The sequence below is a fragment of the Typopeltis vanoorti genome, chromosome 20 (assembly GCF_054136105.1).
Source record: "Typopeltis vanoorti isolate ZY-2024b chromosome 20, IOZ_Tvanoo_1.0, whole genome shotgun sequence".
In the NCBI taxonomy this organism is placed as follows: Eukaryota; Metazoa; Arthropoda; class Arachnida; order Uropygi; family Thelyphonidae; genus Typopeltis; species Typopeltis vanoorti.
Window position 1 is genome coordinate 8645270 of NC_143568.1, and position 17443 is coordinate 8662712.

The 17443-nt window shown below is 32.5% G+C and overlaps 1 protein-coding gene across 1 annotated transcript in view; it reads right to left on the reverse strand.

Annotated features, from left to right (window-relative positions):
- Positions 1 to 13908: 13908 nt before the first annotated feature.
- The window catches only part of LOC150095217 (neurocalcin-delta), a 75007-nt gene continuing 71472 nt past the window's right edge, over positions 13909 to 17443 (reverse strand). The window contains exon 4 of the mRNA XM_090410457.1: positions 13909 to 14612. Coding sequence (XP_090266583.1) covers positions 14382 to 14612 — 231 coding nt within the window. The 3' untranslated portion in view covers positions 13909 to 14381. The remainder of the gene's footprint in view (positions 14613 to 17443) is intronic.

Genomic DNA, 17443 nt, shown 5'->3' on the forward strand with positions numbered 1-17443 from the left:
CCCTTCCCATAATGCATAGCATTATACATATCCATAAAGATATGTGCCTTGCAACATATATTTTATGTTGCTCCCACCCATAAAAGGTTATTTGCAAACCTATAGTACTATGAGATAATAAGGTAACTGATGTGAAGTCATTAGCCTCTATATATGACTAGCCCATTTGTGAAGTTACTTCACGTGCAAACTCTGTTTGCTTACACTTGGATAAAGGATGAAACCAAGAATATAATTTCCTTGGCATCTTTAATATATAGTATAACCAAGTAAAAAAACTTTTGACATCTATCTCTAAGAGTATTTTAGTATTAAGGTGTGACATCTTTGGACTACTTGTAAATGGGAAATATATGATTTATGCATTACTTCAACCTTGGTATCTCTTCTAGTTCTGGCTCCCACTGATGAAACCTCAATAAAGGTTGAAAACAGTCTAGGTAGTGTCCCTTCCCATAAAGCAGAGCATTATACATGTCTGTAAGGATATGTGTCTTGTATTATGGGATGCTAAGGCAATTGATGTGAAGTCATTAGCCTCTATATACAAGTAGCCCATTCATGAAGTTACTTCATGTGCAAACTTTGTTTGCTTACACTTGGACAAAGGATGAAACCAAGAATATAATTTTTTGGCATCCTTAATTAATAGTATAACCAAGCGAAAAAAAACTTTCAAAAAGATTTAATTTTCATTTGCCCCGATTGGTAGACAGGTACACTTTTTAGTCTATGAATATCCTTATCTTCAACCTAACTATCCTGTGAGAGGGCTTTCTCAAAACTAAAATACATTTTAAAGAAGACTAATTGTCTTTACAAAATCATATCTTGAATCTTTTATGTTAATATCATGTAAAAAGACAAAATAATGAGGCTATTGTTAATGAACTAAAGTCAAAAAGAATTTTCTTAAAATATGCATTAATATTTAAAAATAATGTATAAATATTTATAACATGTTAATGTTGTGTGAAAAAGATAAAATAAATAAGGAGGATGTTCTTGATGAATTGGCATCAGAAAGCATCAAAATTGATATAAAATAATGAGTTTGTGGACTATTCCACAAACTCATTCAAATCATTTCCCAGGCCTATTTTAGTCACCAAGTATGCTGCTGGAACTTTATAATTAGGAAATATAACAGAAGTATTCATCGATAAAAATGAGTAGTTTGTGAGAGGAAAGTGAGGATGGTAAAATTGCAGGAAAAAAAGTTTGCTCAAAGTCTCAAAAGACATGCCAAAGAGCAATTCATGTCAAAAGCACGAAGAAGTGATAAGGGGTGTATAAGTATGAAGGCAGAAGATAAGAAGAAAGGAATAAAAATGAAGGAACAAATAATGATGAAATCAATGCGAATGATGAAATTATGAAGAAAAGTGCTATATGAATGAAGTTACAGTAATCCCTTGATTAATGCACACCCGATTAGTGCGTCATTTTTTTTTGATACCCAAATTCGATTAGTGCGCCTCTGAAATTTTATTAGTGCGCCTATATACATCTTAAAAATAAATGTTACAGATTTTAAAAATTGTCTATCTATACATTTTTATGGCTAACTATTTTAAAAGATCACTCACCAGAATGAAATAATTTAGTTGCTGATTTAAAACAGTTTACAAAGTTATTTTTAATGGCATACTACACTACTTCCATGTACAGTATGTGTACTATGTTCCAAATTTTTACTGCCAAAATTTATGTCGTATGCTATAGTACACCCACAGATTTGAGACCCTTCGACACATGTCACAAAAAGCAGAATCCATTCCGATAATAGGGTAATCAATCCATCTTCTGGGATGAGTTGTTTATTATTACAAGTCGGAAAATTAACTTCTCTTTTATGACCATTGTAGTTTTTAAAGTGGTAACTATTTTGCTTGTATAACAGTTGGGAAATTTTATCTATAACGCAAGTGATTTCGCATGTTGGCGACCAATTTGTACATCCTTCATTTCTTTACGTCCTTTTTTAAAGAACGCATTAGGTGCACTAATCAAGGGATTGCTGTATATTGAAGGAGACTGGTGAGGCAGATGAAAAAAATAGAATAAAGCATTAGGTGGAAAGTGCTGAAAATTAGTGAGTGGTAGGAGAGAAAGGAGAACGAGGTGCAAGGGATGTATGAAATAACAGAAAGAAATAGCATGGGACAGCAGTTCTGTGATATACTTGCCAATACTTATAAAACATTCATTAATATACTTCCATGGTTTACCTGATGAAGTGTGAAGGCAATATCAAGGTAAGCAAATCAAAATGTCACCATCTTCCATATTGATCATGGTGTGGAAGGGGATAATCATGAATATGGGAAGTTTTAATGTATCATGTGTATTAAGGGTAGGAGAGTTAAATATTACAATGTAGGTTATCTGATTTGAGTTAGAATGACAATAAGGAATGCACATATTCCAAAAGGATTTTACATATACATGGTACACTTGGATAAATATTCCTAATGGAAGCATTATCACGGAAAAGGGCAGAAATCCACTTTGATGCATATATTTTGAAACAAAAATCTGTTGGCCAGGTTATATGGATTTTTTTGGTCAGAGAAAGCTGACAGATGAGGAATACTAAGAAGAAGAGAATGCAATATATAGTATTAACAAAATCACAGAACAACTTAATACTATAATGTTTCTCTCAGTTTTATTTTACAATAATTTGTATTTCTCTCATCATCTTTATGTTTATTTATCCTGAAGAAGTCACTCATTGCATCTGGTGAAAGTAGTCTGTGTTTATTTGTTAATAAACACAGACTAGTTCAATTTCTTGTAATAACACTTCACTATAACATCTGATGGAGTAGTGTAAAAATAATCATAATTTAAAATTCTGAATATTTTTACGTATTGTTTATGTTAGTATGTTTATTAGTTTTAGTTTCATAACATGCATTGTCGACACTTGCGATGTGCCGGTTATTGAAATTATTTTGTCAAAGTGATATGTAAAGCAGTTAAAAATTAATGTACTTACCAGATTTTGAATAGTTGTGTTACTTAAACAATTTTATTATAGTTTAAAATATTAAGTGTTGTGTTTTATGAAGACATTCTCTTGTCGCTAATGGAGACAACGTTTTAGCCATTATACCTAACTTCTTGCTTGTCAGTTTCATGGAGTGTGCATGCTCACTGAGAAGTTTGATGTGTGATTGACAGCTGACAAGGAGAGCGTTTGGTCAAAGTAACGAGAGAAAACAAGAGAGAGTTCGAGGAGAAATAAGAACACAAACTGGCAGACATTTAGATTCGGAAGAAATTGAGTTTTTTTATGTGACAGTCGGAGGAAAATCAATAGTATATTCCAAAAAAGAAATCATGGAACTATGAAGTTTCAAAGTGGAATAAGTATTGATAAATAAAAGAAAATATTGCTATGATGTTTTAAAAGGAATATTCGAGGAAACACTAATTGAAAGATTAGTAGTAGATTCCGAAAAGGGAATCGTAGAACTGAGTTTTTTAAAGTGGAAGGAAGAGTTAAGACTGTTAATAAGCATTAGTGAATAAAAGAAATTGCTATTTACGTTCTAAAGGAATTTTCGAGGAAATGCTGATTAGGAAGTTTCATCTGTCTTAAGAACATCGGATCTAACTATTATTTCTACTGAAAAGAAGACAGAATTGAGTCAGGAAGAATTAATGTGTGCTACATGAGTGATGAGAAAGGATCCTATGAAAATGAATAATAAAGTCATATATCTTCAGAAAAGGGCCTTGACAGAGAAAGAAGCCGTCTATGAACATTTTGTCATTGTGAAAACAAAGTGTTTAGTCTAGTCTTAAATGTAAGTTTATTTTAAAAGGCCTTGGATCCAATTAAATTTGTAGTTAGTTATGTAATATTGGTTTGAAGTGTGTATGTATATATATATATATATATATATATATATATATATATATATATATATATTGTTTTTGTTTTATTAAATGTGTTTATTTTGTATTTTGGTCTTGAGTCAGTGATTTCTTGGATTCTGAAAGCAATAGTAAAAAAGAGGTCATTGCACCAACCGGAGTGAACCCTTGTGCAATAAATAAATATAATAAAAGCACTCGGAAATTAAAAAATAATTGTTAGATATAAAGAGATTAAATAACTATAATAATCCTTCTCTATAATTAAAAATCTCCTCTATTAACAGTAGCACACTGAAAGTTATTGTATAAACTGGAGCAACAAGAATGGAAAATAAATTAGTAGCACAGATTTAAAGATGGTTGACCAATGGGTATATCAGACAGTAGTAGATGAAAATCAAATCTAAGAGATTGGGGGTGATCAGTGACATACTACAGTGCTCTGTTCATTACTATTCAATCTGTATAATACCTAGAAAGGCTTGAAGGAAGATATTCAATTGTTTGCTAATGACACTAAGTTGGTTAAGTGATGAGGAAAAACTGTAATATGGAGTTCCTTCAAGATGATCTGAATAGTATCATTCAAGTGACAAATGATAATAGCCAGCTCAATGTTGTCCAACTAAGTTCTGCAATGTGGGTTGAAGAGATTCCACACAGCCTTGAGAGGACTCAGCTTTACACAACTACAACATAGAGTATAACAGAGAGCAATGCTGATAACATTCTAAGGACAAAGAGTCGCTATGCCTCTTTAGGTTTTGGTACCAGGATTTGAGGATGAGAAAGCAGTACATAGATGACTAATCAAAAAATATTATTTTAGACTGAACAGCAAGGCCCATGTAAACAGACAAGAAGAGATATGACAGAAACACACAAGCTGGAACATACTTATGAAAAATGAGTGTGGTTAGCAAGACGAGGACTAAACGTTTTCTCCTGGAAAGTGTTGAATGCATTTGAGAATGTGTGAGCAGAGCTAATCTAAGGTGATATGATCACTTAAACAGAATTAAAGAAAAAGGCTAGCAGAATAGGTGAGTAATGCAATGATAATAATAAAAAAAAAAAAAGACCTAGGAACAATTAAGATCGAGGTGAACTGATACAGCTTTTAGAAGTCAAAAGCATTAGCCATGACCATACTGGAGTAATGACAAATAACAGATGAATTTGAAAGAAACTTATTGATAGGAAACTAGTAATAATGCAAACTTAATAATGTAGAACTATTATAGTATCCCTCCCCCAACATATGAAATCTGATGAAGCAGTGAATAATCAGAATTGATTGGGAGTGAAAAGTGCATCATGTATGAACAAATTTAAAGAGAAGTGAGAAAGTAATCAGAGTTGAGTGGACTTCTCATGATTTCTCTTGGAGAAGAGAGAAATATATAAGGAATCCATTTTTAATTGTTAGGGTTGGAATGTGTGGAAATGGTTTTAAGGATTATTTAAGTAGTAAGAAGTGCTGTGTGTGGCCAAGAGTTAGCCATGAATCTTGATCTAGAATATATATTTCTTTTTTATTTTGTGTGTGTGTGTGTGTGTGTGTGTGTGTGAGTGTGTGTGCGCATATGCCCACCCCCCAGGTCTCTGATAAGCAAGGAAGTGGTATTACAAGGTGAGATTCACGCTTGAAGTATGTTAATAGTAAGGAGGAGATGCTATCCACTGATATTGGCAATTAAATAACTGCTAAGAATGGAGGGCAGGATAATGAATAGTAATGTACAAATGATTCTGTGTAATTGGCACGCTTCAATAGGTTTGTGTAAATATATAAAGATTTATTTAAAAATATGAAAAAAAATTATATAAGAGAAAAAGAAGTATGCCATGACTATTAATATACATAAACTAACCTATACAAGGGATGGTAGGAAAGTCGTGTCATGACATCCATCATTTACTGCATTCCATTATGTGCAATAATGGATTGCTTCCTTTCACTACCCCCCCCCCCCAGTGCCAGAGTACCCTTCTTCTTCTTCTAGCTTTACAATTCTTTATGAGTGCTGCTTGCAAAACAATTTTTAGCCATTCTTTTCTTTTCTGTGCAATATTCTTCCAATTCTTAACTTTTACAGTTATAAGATCTTTTTGTACATAATCAATCCATCTTTTCCGTGGTCTACCTTTCAAATATTTTTTAACTCCTCTGTCTTTTTCCATTCTTTCTATATGCTCCAACCACGCTATTCTTTATGACTTCATATATCTTACTATATCTGCATTAGTTAGTTGTTCAAGTTCCTTATTTGTTCTAATTCTCCATATCCCATTTTCTTCTTTTATTGGTCCATATATCTCCTTAATATTTTCCTTTCAGAGATTCTCAATCTATCTATATCTTTTTGCATTATAGCTACATTTCGCATCCATATGTTGTTACAGGTCAATTGTTTTATAAAGTTTTAATTTAGAATTATGACTAAGAATGTTATTACTCATTAGCTTTTTATAAATATAGTAACACTTATTTCCAGCCATGATTCTACTATTAATTTCTTTGAATATACTATTGTTTGTTGTTATTAATTAACCTAAATATTTAAAACTATCTACAACTTCAAAATTGTATTCACCTATATTATATCTTGTAATGTTTTTATTTGTCCACGCAGTTAGCCGAGTAGTTACACACTCCGCAACCATATGCCTTGGAAAGGAGTCTCCTGCGTTTGATTCTCGTTGCTGACGTGAGGAGCTATTCTCAAAGTTAGTCGGTCTTGGGCGTGGACTGCAGGGTTTTTTCTCCCCAGTTTATCTGGGGTTTTTCTTCCCGCAAATCAGGCAAACTGGTCTTAAGAACACAATGCTTCACACACAATTACACATGGTTGAGCGTGGGGGTAACGATCCCACCTTGCAGTGAGTTGTGAAACCCAGGAATGGGAGGCCAAGGCCCTACATGAGGCTGTAGTGCCGAAGAAGAATGTTTTTATTTATTGTTTTTCCACATTATATATATTAAGTCTTCTGTTCATTAATTTGTAATTTAACTTCTTTAGCATTTCTATTAAGTTCTTCAAATTTCTCTTCTAAATCTTTTTTCCTGCGACTTATTGTTGCTATATCATCTGCATATGCATACATTTGTATTAATTTATTATTAATAAATCCTCTCATATTTAACTTTTTTTATTATTGCTTCAAGTACCAGTCCGAGTACCCTAGGGCTAAATAATTCACCTGCACATAAATGACCTAAAATCCTATTTGTAATTTTGCTGATGAGTATTTCATTCCGCTTAATCTGACAAACCTTGCAGGAAAGAAACATTTCAAGCTTTGAGTTCATTCATTAATAAACATTGAGTGCCAAGCTATTCTTAAGTAGGGATTTCCAAGAACTATGAACTTCAATGTTACCAAAATAGTCATGTCTTATTTCACTTTTACCTTTGATAAGGCCCAGATCTTCAGTCAAGATCAGAATGAATCTCTTGGGTGGGCTTACAACATAGGCTTTTCCTGGAACAAACACATGACATCAACAGTTTTTTCCTTGGTCTCCAAGACACTTGATATCCTTTTTTGCTCAAGATGCTGCTTCTCACCTTTACAGTTGATTATCATCATCTTCATCATACTTTTCATGAATTTAGGCCTACAATGGCATGTTCTGCCCTCAGAAGTCATTGCTGAATCTCCTTAGAGGACATCCTGGTTTTCTTTTCCCTAATGGTTTGTAACTGAATTCTTGTTTTGATAATCTTTGTTTTCATTCTTTCAACGTGTTCCATTGATTTATGTTTATATTTCTTTATTTTTTCTACTACTGATTACTGGTTTAGTTCTTTCATAATTTCTCCATTTCTTTTGTGAATGAATAGAGTACACTTTGCAGATTTTTCCTCATAAACTTCACTTCATTTCTTATTAATCTTTGTGTGTCTTTTCGTTCTATTGTCCAAATTTTACTTTCATAAAATAGGATTGGTAGGTCTAATGTATTATATGCTTTTAATCTCTTTTGTTTTTGAGCTAGATTAGGTTTAAATACAGAGTTAATCGCACCTTTTATTTTTAAATATTTTGAAAATTTTAGATTTATATCGTTTTCATTTTCATATGTAATCATATATCCTAGGTAGATAAATGAATTGACCTGTTCTAAAATCTTGTTATCTATTACTATTTTAGTTCTTACTGGATCTTGTCCTAAAGGCCATCATTTTTGGTTTTTCTATTATCATTCCATAATCTTTGGCTATTTCATTCAATTAAAAATATCTTTCGTAGATTATCTTCAGAATTTGTAATTATTATTTGATCATTAACAAAAATGGAGAGTGTTTAAGTTTACAGAAGGAGAACGTTTAATCCCCTGATGAGAATTTTTATTCCATTTTATTATTATTTCATTTAAATAAATATTAAGAGAGTTGCTGAAAGGAGACATCCTTCTCAGACTCCTTGATTTATCTCTCTCAGATATGATAGTTCATAATTTAATCTCATTTGTATTTGATTATTTTCATATATGCTTATGATAGCTTTTAGAATATTATTTGGTATTGGTCTTTCTTTTAATATATTAAATAAAATGTAAAATAAAATAAGATAGTTGATTATTCTAGCCAAATTCAATCAACTTCAGAAAGTGTTCCCATATTTGGGATGGAACACAAACCTCCACTTCCACAAAAATGTTTGATTTCTATCACAAAAAAGGCTGGGGGGGGAAATTCAATTAATAAATGACCCATCTCCTCCCCTCCCCTCCCTTACAGATTCACTCCAATCATTTTTCAATAGACATTATGTTTCTTCCTTATGGCTTTTTATAGGTATTTTTATGGGCTGCTGTTCAAATAAACTACACTTTCCTTTTAGCAATGTGTTTACACAGCTGATAATCAACATCCATTCACAATCCACCTTTAAACCTAACTAATAACTTCTCTTCTTCCTCTTTCATTCCATCTACCTCTTTTCCTTTCACTGTTCTCCTCAAGGACTATAAATCCAACGACTCTCCAGTTCTTCAGGAAACATGATTAGATTTTTTCCTACCCACTTATCCATATGTGGCAATAATGTACTATAGGTTTTGCATTCTCTTGGGCAGGTAGATGTGTAGTTTTGTTCTACCAGAATGGTCAATCAACATGTAACATCTACAGATTAATTTCAATTTTCTTTTATTTCTTTAATCTCCAGAGCTGTTTGTAAAAATTCGGTGTTGCCAAAATAAATTATCTAAAACATCGACTTTTTACAATAGGAATTCGTCTAAATTTTCTTGTACAAATGCTTATTTTATTTCTCTATGTAAAGCTATCTGTATAAAGAGCAAAATAAGCCCAAAGGGAATTAACTCGCTCATTGTTTAAGAAGGGATGTAGAAGTATTGAAACCAAGAGCATCGCCCGAAATTCGGCATGTTGTTTGAAAATTGTTTGCAAGTCCCATCACAGGTGACCTTCAAGGTCAATATTGAAAGGGTGCAGCGTGAATCAAAAGGAAAGGCCTGTAGGCAGGATTAAGGAGGTAAGGGGAGAAAGTAAGATTGCCAGCGAATATTCGAGAAACATTATCCTGGGATCTAAAAACTACCAGCAAGACTCACACGGGGACGTTAGGGGTCTCAAAAACTTAATCCAAGGTGCAGGGACTCTGGTGTTTAAAAGGTTTGGGTCTGAGATGAGAAGGGCTTCCATTTCTTTATCCTGCGCGATCCATCCACGAGAGACTGAGATGAGAACAACCGATAGTTGTTCCAGATGCAGCCGAAGATATCCGGAGGCGATAAGTTATGGAGAAATCTTGCCGCATTGGTCCTGAAGTCGAGTAAATGCATGACCTGACCAACGCAGAAATCCTTCGCCGGGCAGTTCAAGACACCGGAAAACCTACCCTATATCCCGCCAGCTGCCGCGACTATTCATCGGCGCCCTGTATTGCTTCGAGGAGAATCACAAAACACGGAACGGAGGAGAGAACCCCCCCCCCCCTCAAGTGCCGGAATAAGAAAAAAAGGACGGAAGACGCATGCAAGATAGGAAGAGACCCATGTGAGTCAATCTATTCATTAATTGTTTGTGAATTAAGAAAGAATTCCCTATCGAACTGTTAAATTGTCTAGTTTAAGGAGATAGTATTTAGAGTGTTAACATTTCTCATAAATGTGTGTAATCGCTAATGAGTGAAGCATGAGCGCAGTTAATTTCCCTCGGAGAAAATAGTGAGCTTATTGAAATTTCTTTGATTAATTATATGTGTACTTATGATTGAATTTTATGATAGAGTATGTTCCTGCTATCAAATCATTAGAATGTTTGAAACTCAATGAGGTGGATTGTATAAATATAATTGCCTAGATTATGATTAAGTGTTTGAAAGGAATGAGATTCTGAAAGATATATTTGTATACATGTATATTGTATTTTGATTGATGCTAAATTAGGAATGTCAAGCACACCTAACGAATTCATGTTATGTGTATAACTTGCTGATAGTTGTAATATAAAGTATGCTTGTTGAAAGTCTAACTAAGTAAGTGCGAAAGAATATACTAGAAACCAAGTTGAGTGATTGAAAAAGACTAAGAATTACCTTTCATAAAATGAATCTTGTGATTTCATGTGATATGTACAATTATTGGACCAGAAATTAAACTTATTGTTATTGTTGATAAAAATAGTTGTCTGATTCAATCTTTTGCAATGCACTGATCCTAAAAACTCTATTCGGACCTGATAGTGGAACCCCAATGATTAGTAGTGATTTAAGATAAAAAGCGGGTAATTTTTGCCATGACTGCAAACCTTGGTTAAGATAGGGTATAAGTGATTATTTGATCTACTAAGGTATGAAAGCTTTCTTTTGCCTATAGGGGAATTTCAGAGGCGCAGTCTTGAAACAAATAAATATCTGGAGATCCCAGGCATGAGAAAAAATACTTAAGGTAGAATAAGAAAGGAAATACAAAAATATTAAGATAAAGAAATATTGTTGATAAGATATATAAAGAAAATAACCCCGTTTACATGTTCATCTTGAGTTATAGGTGCAGGAATGGTTTTTGTTGTGGTTGCTCTGATCTTCCCCTTTATACACAAAACCAGTTCCTAGAAGTTGGTAATAGTGTTATTAGGGGATCAAACAATATGGTCACCTGGTTGTAAATGGTAATCATAAATCACTTACTAATAATCAACTATTATCCAACTTGTTTACTCCCAATTGCAGAAAGTCTTATTTTGATAACCTCAAGGAAATCAATTTCCTACAATGTATACTAAAACCCAGTTAATTTCAATATTGAAAATAAAATTCAACATAACTTCCACACTGAAATCGATCTCATTCTCTATCAAATCAATGTTTGTATGCTTTTCAATTTATTTCAAAATACAGTTATTTTTCAAATTGAATAAGAAATGTGGTTCTGTTAATTAATTATTTACAATTTATTTAAATGTCAATGCATTTAAAATAACCATTAAAAAGAAAAATACCAAAACAAATTTCACAATAAATTAAGAATATAAACACAAATAACAATTCTATAATAAATGCCACACAATGACAAAAGAAATTAAAATAACCAAATGGAATTAGACTAGGTGACTCATTGAGTCCCACCTTATATAACTTAGTAACAGATGAAATGAACGATAACAAAATGAAAAAAGTGTGGAATACAAACTAAAAATGAAAAATTAAGAAAATAAATGGATATCCTGATGTTACTTGAAAATGACGACTTACAAGGATTAATAAATACATTCAATAATGCAGCAAAAAAGAAATATATTAATATATCAAAGTACAAAAAAAAAAAAAAAAAAAAAAAAAGGTAGAATATCTGAATGTTTCAAGAGTGTCATTTAGAAGAAAATAGGAACATAAGTAAAGAAACAAACATAGGAATTCACAAAGAAGTTGTCAGATCAGTATTAACATATACAGTAAAAACAGGCAAAAACTACAGAAATTAAATGAATGAATGAAGCCACTAAGATGAAAACATTAAGAAAAATTAAGGGTGTAACATTTTAAACAAAATTAGGAACTCTCAAATTGGAGAAAATTGTAAAATACAGCCAATAAATGATTGAATCCAAAAACAAAAAGGATGCAAAAGGAAGCATGGGAAGACCAAGACAAAGCTGGCAGAATGGTCTTGAAAACAGCAGCAGCACTAAAATTGAGCTTAACAGTAAAAGAAGAATTCATTCAAAATCATGCTACGAAAGTAATTTCTCAACATATTCTTTCATCAAATGAACTTATACAATCAAATAGGAGTGTTACATATACTAAGTGTTGATTTCAACATTTGATATGATCTGCAGGTTTACAGAATTGAAAATGTTGCATATGTCAAGTTGCAGCATTTGATTCAATGACTATGACCAGGGCTGTTTTTTATTAAATAATTTTTGTAAATTTAATAAGTTTAAGAATAATAATTTACACATAAGATATTTATAAGAGTCCTCATTGCTCATTGAGTAGTGATGATGCTCTTTGGATAGAAAGAACTAGGTTAAAATCCAATTTTGAATATGAAGATACTTGATAAAGATTTTTCAGCTGATGATGAGTTTGCTTGTCTGATACAGAGAAGGAAAAAAAAAAAAAAATTCATCTCAAATTGAGGCCATAACAAGCCAATGAGGTCATCACATTCAGATGAGATGAAACGACATTTATGGATGTTAAAGTTGAACCAGCTGATGGAAGTAACACTAAAATTTTAATGAAGTGAACATTCAATTAGGCATTAAAATTTGTTGGAGAGTAGAACTAAAACGAAATGAAGAAACTCATTTGCAGTATGCATGTTTGTGTTGCCATAATGTGGTGCTTCCCATTCTGCCTAACAGCTTTTAGATGCATTTTAGATTAAATGAAGGAACAAATTAATCTACATCTATACTACTACTACTGAAAGGATCTATACCAATCTATACGCTTAACATAATTTGTAAATCTATACCAAGAATATTACGAGATGACAATAATGAACCATATACTACTAAAATTAAGGAAAACTAAAACAAACCAAAGTGAATTTATAAAAAAACATAAGCAATTCTGTATATGCTTCTCAAAAAGAGAGCAAACCTGATGCCGGAGATGTCATTTACTGTCATCTTATGTTCCATGTAATCTGATTCTATGAATTTTAACAACTTCTCATCTTGTTCTAATACTGATACCAAGAAGTTATTCCTCTCAAAGTACTTCAATGAGGTACTATGAGAGAATATAGCATCAGCATATTGAAATACTTACACTGAGTGTATTTCAATAATAATTATTACATTAATTATTCTGGTTGTTCATTAAAATTAATAATTAATTTTAATGGATTCTCGTAGATAGACTTATACGTTGGTTATGCATTTCTAAATAACTTAGGGAATTGAAACAACGTAGATCCGAATATAAATTAAATAATACTTTAATAGATATTTCCGATATTTCGGCAATGTCTCATTGCCATTTTCTAAAGGAACTTACAAAAGGCAGGAGCACAACAGGCTCTAACAATATAGTAACTGGAAATGAAGATATGAAGCTATCTTTCTCCTAGAAGTCCTGATGGTGCCCTCTGGCGGGCTAAGTAGGCATTCTTGGCCGTTGGGCTGAAGGTCTGCTGATGTATGCCTCCCAAATTTGGTTGTATGCGACTGCCCCAAATTTGGGAGGCATACATCAGCAGACCTTCAGCCCAACGGCTAAGAATGCCCTTAGCCCGCCAGAGGGCACCATCAGGACTTCTAGGAGAAAGATAGCTTCATATCTTCATTTCCAGTTACTATATTGTTAGAGCCTGTTGTGCTCCTGCCTTTTGTAAGTTCCTTTAGAAAATGGCAATGAGACATTGCCGAAATATCGGAAATATCTATTAAAGTATTATTTAATTTATATTCGGATCTACGTTGTTTCAATTCCCTAAGTTATTTAGAAAAGAAATAATTTTAATGGAATCAGATTGCATGTAGGTAACAATAACATTATACCAATGAATTTGATACAGTTGTCCTTCATTGTAGCAATGAGTACATTTACTCACTATAAAAGGTTCACAATTATTTAATTGAAATAAATTCACTATAACAAACTATTCCTATGATTCCTGTTAATGAAGTCTTTAGAAATAATATGAACACAAGCAAACATTTAAAAGCAATTCCAAACAGAGTGATATTCCCATAGCACATTCATTCTCTTCTTAAAATTCACATGTAATATATTATTAAGGCTAACTTGTTAAAGAAATAATTTCACAAACTATTATTTTTAAAAAAATGTTCAGGAAAGCATTTTGAAATCTCATGAACGTAGCCAATACAGTAATAATGCACATGTGTGAAAATACAACTTGAAATTTTGTTATCAAATTATGCAATGTGACTAAAGTAATTTTACTGCTGTATTACAAAGGCACAAATGATCTTTCCTTCTTTCACAGACAAAAATTTTCGATAATTTATAAATGTGAACTGCAAAATGTACTACAGTTCCACACTATTATATGAACTTTCCAAGTATCGTTGTGCATCATCTGGATTGATGCTCAAAAGTTTACTTATCGTAGGATCTTCCACACATCCAGTAATGAATTCATCCATGGTTAGTTTTCCATCTTCATTACTATCCATTTTTTCAAAAACAAGTTTTGTACGTTCTTCAGCTGTGTCGTCAGGTAAATCATGGGTTCCTGGACCTAACATTTCAAAAAGCGCCTGCAAAATAAGGAAAAAAATTGCAGTTTTTATATTTGTATTAAAAAAAAAGTTATTTTTTACTATTTAAAACAGAGATTTTATATTATACATTATACAAAATACATAAATATACAAACATAGATAAATCCATACTTATGGAAGAATCCTCGTATAAGTATTGATCTAAAATGAAATAAACAGAGAAAATGAAAAGCATATGGAAAAGATAATATACAGTATTTATTTGAAAAAAATAGGTATTCATTATTTGCTAGCAGGAAAAAACTGAAAATTAAAAAGATATAAAAAAAACTAAAAAATTTACTTTCATATTATAATGTTTTTGGAATAAGAACAACAAATTAATTAGATATCATACACAGTTTAACAAGCATAAATGTATTGTACACGTATATAAAAATAAGTAAAATATATACAATAATTTTTAATAAAAAATTTTATACAGCAAATACAAAAAAGGTTTTTCATCATCATCTCATCTTCCTTTTACCCTCTTTTACCTTGCAGTGTCGAGGATTTATTTATTAATCAACAGACCTCAAACCATTCACAGGATAAGGTGGTCAGCCTTATGCCCCAGTGTATCCTATGTCTTGTAGTGTTGAGTTCTCAATGCCAGTTTGCCTGCTTTGTGGGATAAATAAATAAATAAATTCCGTGTGATGATACAGCATTTCCCCTTTATACGGGAGTTCACGGTACCATCTAGCCCCCCCCCCCCCATTTTATCCGGGCTCTGAAACCGGCATAGGCTGACGAATCAGACCTATGGCTGGGTCAGTATTCCTGACAGTAATCTGTGTGTGTCCTCGGACCGGTTTGCCTGCTTGCAGGATGAAAAACACTAGATAAACTGGCGGAAAAAACCCTGCTGTCCACGCCCAAGACCAGCTAACTTGGCTATGGCTGAGGAAGATCTTTGAGCTCCTCATGTTGTTGACGGAAATCGAACCTAGGACACTCCTTCCCCAGGCATATGGTTGCAAAGCCACTAGACTAACTGTGCGGACGCTTTGCGGGATGAAAAACCCCAGGATAAAAAAAATAAAAATAAAAATAAAAAATAAAAAAAAAACTACTGTCCATGCCCAAGACCGGCTAAAATTGGCTATGGCTGAGGAAGATCCTTCAGCTCCTCACATCACCGACAGGAATCGAACCTAGGACACTTCTTCCTCAGGCATATGGTTGCGAAGTGCACAGCCACTAGGCTAACCGTGCAGACCACAAAAAATTTTCTATAGCAAATATCTGAGTATTAGATAGTGAAAAATGCAAATTTCATTAAATAACATGGCTTATTTGCATACTAGATAAACGTATACAAAATTACTGAATATTACAAATTTCAAAATTTGCTGCATCTGTATGTCACATCACTGTCAATTAAGAGTGCCAGTTAATAAAACTACCAAAGACAATGGAAAGAAATGATAACCATAATTGCAAAGAGCGAGGATTGCACTAAATCTGAAAACTGGAGAGGAATTCTGTTAATACCCATAAATTTTTCTTGCAAAATTTTCATAAATATGATTAAAAGTGAATTTTTTTTTTTACTTGGTTATAATTTAAATTAAATCTGCCAGAAATTACATTACTGTTTATTTATAAACTTTCACAGCTTACACAAGTAAAAAAAATATATAATTTTATTTTAAAAAAATACTAATGCTCAAATTGATGCCCATATAACAATGGATGAAATGTTACATGGGCATCAATCAGGTAGGTAGACTGATAATTACTTTCAAAATATGAATCATAAGAATGAGGCATGAAACATGTGCCTACTAGCTCATGTCTCAGTCACAGCTAAGATATGATTACACTATTAGAGTTCAAAAGTTGTAGAAATAAAAATAATTAAAAAAAAAAAACACATTACAAATAATTAATAGTAGTCAATTTCAAAAACTTAGAGATTGGAATACACTCTGAGCAGGTAAGGTTCAGACAATTTTGGAGCATTTCACATTTCAAGGTAAAGACAATCAAATTTGAACCTGCTGGAATGAAGAATCTTTGTCTGGTTCCAAAAAACTCTGTGCCTAGTATCAATTGCACAAGAAGCAAGGTCAACTTCACAGATTCTAAAAATGTAACATAGTCTTGATGTTCTTGGATTCTAATCAAAGCAGAATGGTCAGTCTGTCCAAAATAGCAAAGATGACATGAGCAGTGTACCTGATAAGGAGAGAGAGAGATGGTAATGTATGCTTTGTGAAGATAAGAAGGAAGACAGTTTCTGTGGTTTGAAGGAAAGATACAGATTGAATTTGCAAAGAATCTATGCTATTTGTTCTGAGGATCCTTTAAAACAGGGTATTGAAATTCTTTTCACATCAGAAGATAGTTTGGTAGATGGCAACAATAATTATCAATAATTTTTTTAATGGTAGTTTCACTGTATCCATTACACATCTGATTGCTTTTAATTTTATTAACATTGAACAAAAGAGAATCAGAATAGCAGATTGCAAGAGCTCTAATGTACAAGAATGTTGATAATACCCATCTTCAGTGATGAATGGTGTATCTGCATTGGAAGTTTAGATTAAACTAAATTTATTATGGTGTATCTGCCAATAGAGGTTGGCTTCCGAGAAATTGAAAATTCAACATAACCTGTAGGATTTTGAATTATTAAGGTATCCAAAAAAGGGTAGATGATTATTGGATTCATGTTCAATAGCAAACTTGATAAGGGGAGTACAAGGAATTTATTTTTGCCAGGGGCTGAGCTGAAGTATTTCTAACTCCAAGTGAGATCACACTGCAATATATCTTCAAGAAAACATAACCATACACAAGGTTGAGGAAATAGT